The sequence below is a fragment of the Meleagris gallopavo genome (genome assembly GCF_000146605.3).
Source record: "Meleagris gallopavo isolate NT-WF06-2002-E0010 breed Aviagen turkey brand Nicholas breeding stock chromosome 26 unlocalized genomic scaffold, Turkey_5.1 Chr26_random_7180001956993, whole genome shotgun sequence".
NCBI classification, from domain to species: Eukaryota; Metazoa; Chordata; class Aves; order Galliformes; family Phasianidae; genus Meleagris; species Meleagris gallopavo.
In genome coordinates, this window is record NW_011100454.1 from 42 (window position 1) to 3,449 (window position 3,408).

At 57.3% G+C, this 3,408-nt stretch overlaps 1 protein-coding gene across 1 annotated transcript; it reads right to left on the reverse strand.

The window, feature by feature from the left end:
- Positions 1 to 2,036: 2,036 nt before the first annotated feature.
- On the reverse strand, positions 2,037 to 3,361 carry LOC109364227 (AT-rich interactive domain-containing protein 1A-like). The gene is given in 2 exon segments (XM_019610862.2): positions 2,037 to 2,924; positions 2,927 to 3,361. Coding segments are annotated over 2 exon segments (858 nt in total). The 5' UTR covers positions 3,348 to 3,361; the 3' UTR covers positions 2,037 to 2,487.
- Between the last annotated feature and the right edge of the window lie 47 nt (positions 3,362 to 3,408).

Below are 3,408 nucleotides of genomic sequence, written 5' to 3' on the forward strand. Positions count from 1 at the left end.
GTACTGGAGCTGCTTGGCAGCATGGGGAGCTCCGTCCTTCAGGATTTTGGAGGAGGCAGCACCAAGGAGATGGAGAGATCCATGGGTGCAGGACGTGGGGTGCAGGGCATGGAGCTGGGGACCCCTCCCAGCACTTAGGGGCGGCCTCTGCCAGGCAGGGACAGACGTCAGCGGTTCCTGCTGAGCTTGGGGACAAGGACACAGACACACAGAGCGTGGCTTTGCTGAGGTCTTTATTGATCACTGGAGGATGTCAGTGACCATCAGGGTCTTTGTTCTTCTTCAGAGGACTCCGTTGGTCAGCAGAGGATGTCAGAAGGTGTCTCTGACCATGGAGAAGCCTCGTCCCTGCAGGGTCTGTGCCCCAGGACTTTGGGCAGGAGGAGGGCTGTCAGCAGCCCAGGGCGGGATGTGGGTCCCCTGGGGGCAGCAGCCACAGCCCTTGTCCCATCTCCACAGTGACCCTGGGCCATCCGTAGGACAGCTCGAGACCCTCCTCCACTGCACAGCCCCTCAGAGCACGAGGGAAGGTCTGGGGGTGGCAGTGGTCCCCCTGCAAAGGGGTAGGGGGATGGTGCCCTCCATCCCCTCCATCCCCAGGCCCTGACGCCCAGTGCTCAGGGCTCTAGAGAGCCCCAGGGTCCCTCAGTGTCCCTGTTCCAGTGCCACACTTATTGTAACAGACTTCTTCCTTATGTCCCATCTAAAGACTCTGTCCCTTGCTTTTTGTAGCCCCCCTTGGGATACTGAAGGCTGCCCTCAGGAGGTCTCCCCGGAGCCTTCTCTTCTGCTGGCTGCCAAATTCGATGCACATCATGAAATGCTTCATAAAGACAAAGCAGTGGAATGTCTTTAACCTCAACAAAATAATTTTAAAGGTCGGATGGACTCTGCTATAGAAGCAGATGTCAAATGTGGATTTTCTCCATCGAAAACTGATGCCTGGCAACTTGGAGGCTAATGTATGTATGTACAGAGATTTTTTTTCCCTTCCAATTTTAGTAGTAAACTGAGACTATACTTTGAATTCATGATGAAATGCTAAAAATGTGTACTCTCATTTTCTGCCAGTACTTGGCTGACGGAGTTTTTGGCCGTTCTGTGGCATGTAATGCAAACAGCATGGAAGCATCGTTGGTTGTTGTGGCTTTTGCCGCAGACCAGGGTCTCCTGGAGTCACTGAGGGGACACTGAGGTGTCTCGAGGGGCTGCCAGGGGGGCAAGATGGAAGGGGTGGACCTGGAGCTCTATGCTGCAGGTCTCTGGGGGCTGACTGCAAACCCTGGGACCTCAACCCCTATGGAGTCCCCTCACATCCCCCCAGGACCCCTCAACCTCCATGAGACCCCTTCAACCCCTCCAAAATTCCCCAATGCCAATGGGAAAACTCCAGCCTCAGTGGGACTCCCCTTATCCTCACAAATCCAACAAGGCCCCTGGAAAAAAGACAGGACCCATGGGAATGCACACACCCTCCCAACTCTTGTTAGGACTCTCCCCATTAAAACAGGAGCCCAGAGAGCTCCACAACCCCACAGGACCCCCAGCCACAATGGGACTCCCCTGTCCTCCCAAGCCCATTAAGACCCCCTCCAACAACTCACATAGGAGCCCCTGGAGTCCCCAGCCCCTCCTAACCCTCCCAACACCAAGACCACCACCTCCCCCCAAAATCAGGACCTCTAGGAGCCCCTAACCGCAATGGGATGCCCCCATTATCCCACTCTAATGGGGCCCCACATTCCTCACGTGTTCTCCTGATGTCCCTTGGTGGTTTTGGCGCACCCCGTGTCCCCCTGTTGTCCCCTCCCTGGTGGTTCTGTGCCCCCATGTTCCCTCGGTCCCTGGCCAAGTGGCTCTGGGGTCCCAGTGTTGCCCTCAGTGTCCCCTTTGTTCCCTCCCCAGTCGCTCTGGGTTCCCAGTGCAGAAGTCATCGCTGAAAATCACAGTGGTGCGTCTGCATCTGCAACTTCAGGTGGAAGTCCTAGGACTTTCTCACACCTTGATCAGAAAGGAAACAAAAGCAGGAAAAAGACACTGCAAGTTGGTTGGCTGCTGAGGCAGCAATGACTTAAAAGGCAGAGCCCTGTACAGCAGCCCCCAGGGAGGGCCGCCTGGCAAGAGATGAAATACCTGCATCTCGCTCTGCAGGGCATCGTAACTCGTCATGAGAGAAAGGGGTGGGGAAAGAGGGACAAGTTGTTCTCCCCACACACACAGTAGAAGACGGCAACTTTGGCTAAAACAAAATTTAAGAGTCCTCCGTGTAGAGAGAACTTTGTCTCTTTTAATTAGGGCTTTGGGACAAATTTGAGGAACAGGAGAAGGGGAAAGGGAATGGGGACATCATCCTCCAAGGGAGAAGCAGGACAGCGCAGGGCAGGCAGTGGATTCCCGAGGCGGTCGTGCATAAATGAAGGGCAACCGTCGGCTTCTCAGTTCTCCGCTCACGCACACTCACACAGGGTGAGCTGCACCCCGCAGCTGTCAGGGCCGGGCAATTAAGAACAGCACCTCACAGATCACTTGGGAGACCAAGGAATCCACCGCGGGCGACACGGAGATGTCCAACAGCCGCGACTCGTGCAGCGTGAACTGCGAGTGGCTCTCGTCCACCTCAGCCAGGGCGAGCAGCGCCCGAGCAGCTCGGTGCATCATGTCTACGCTCGCCGGCTCGCAGGGCGCGTTCTGCTCGTGCACCAGGCCAGCCTGGCTCTGCTGGCACCGCACGGCGGCCAGGCTGTCCTCCAAGAAGCCCAGCAAGTCGCCAACGCTCCTCTCCTGCAAGGCAATCGCTCTCGCTGCCAGGCTGTGCCCCTGTGCCAAGCCGGCCAGCAGGACCACAGTCATCTCTCGGCACACCGCGCTCTCTCTGTCGCGGAGGAAACGCAGCAGGCTGCTGTACAGTGTCTCCAAGCGGCTGATGGGGGAGCCGCGAGAATCAAATCCACGGTGGCGTCCCGGGTGCTGAGTTTGCCGAGCGTTTCCAAAACCAGGCTCTGAGGGGAGAGGACGGCATTCGACTCCAGCGCTGGAAAAGGGTCCTGGGCCTCTGCTGATGGACATACTGCCCAGTGGAGGAGTCCGTCCAGGATGGGCAAGCGGAGGCTTTCTGAGAAAGGGGACAGGTCCAGCTGGCCAGAAATGTTGGCCAGCATCACCAGTGTGTTCTCACGCAGTGCCTGCAGGCAGTCCTGCCACCACTCCTCCTGGCTGCAGCTCAGCCCCTGGTCCTGCTCCAGCTCCTCTCTCTCAAAGCTCAGGGCTGCCTGCTTGCGCTCTGGGTGCTCGTGGTGTAAGAGCAGCAGTTTCCCCAGGATCAGCAGCAGCCCGTCATGTTTGCACATCTCAGTGTCATTGCCCGGCACAAACGACAAACTCCTGATGATGTTGGAGACGCAGATGCAG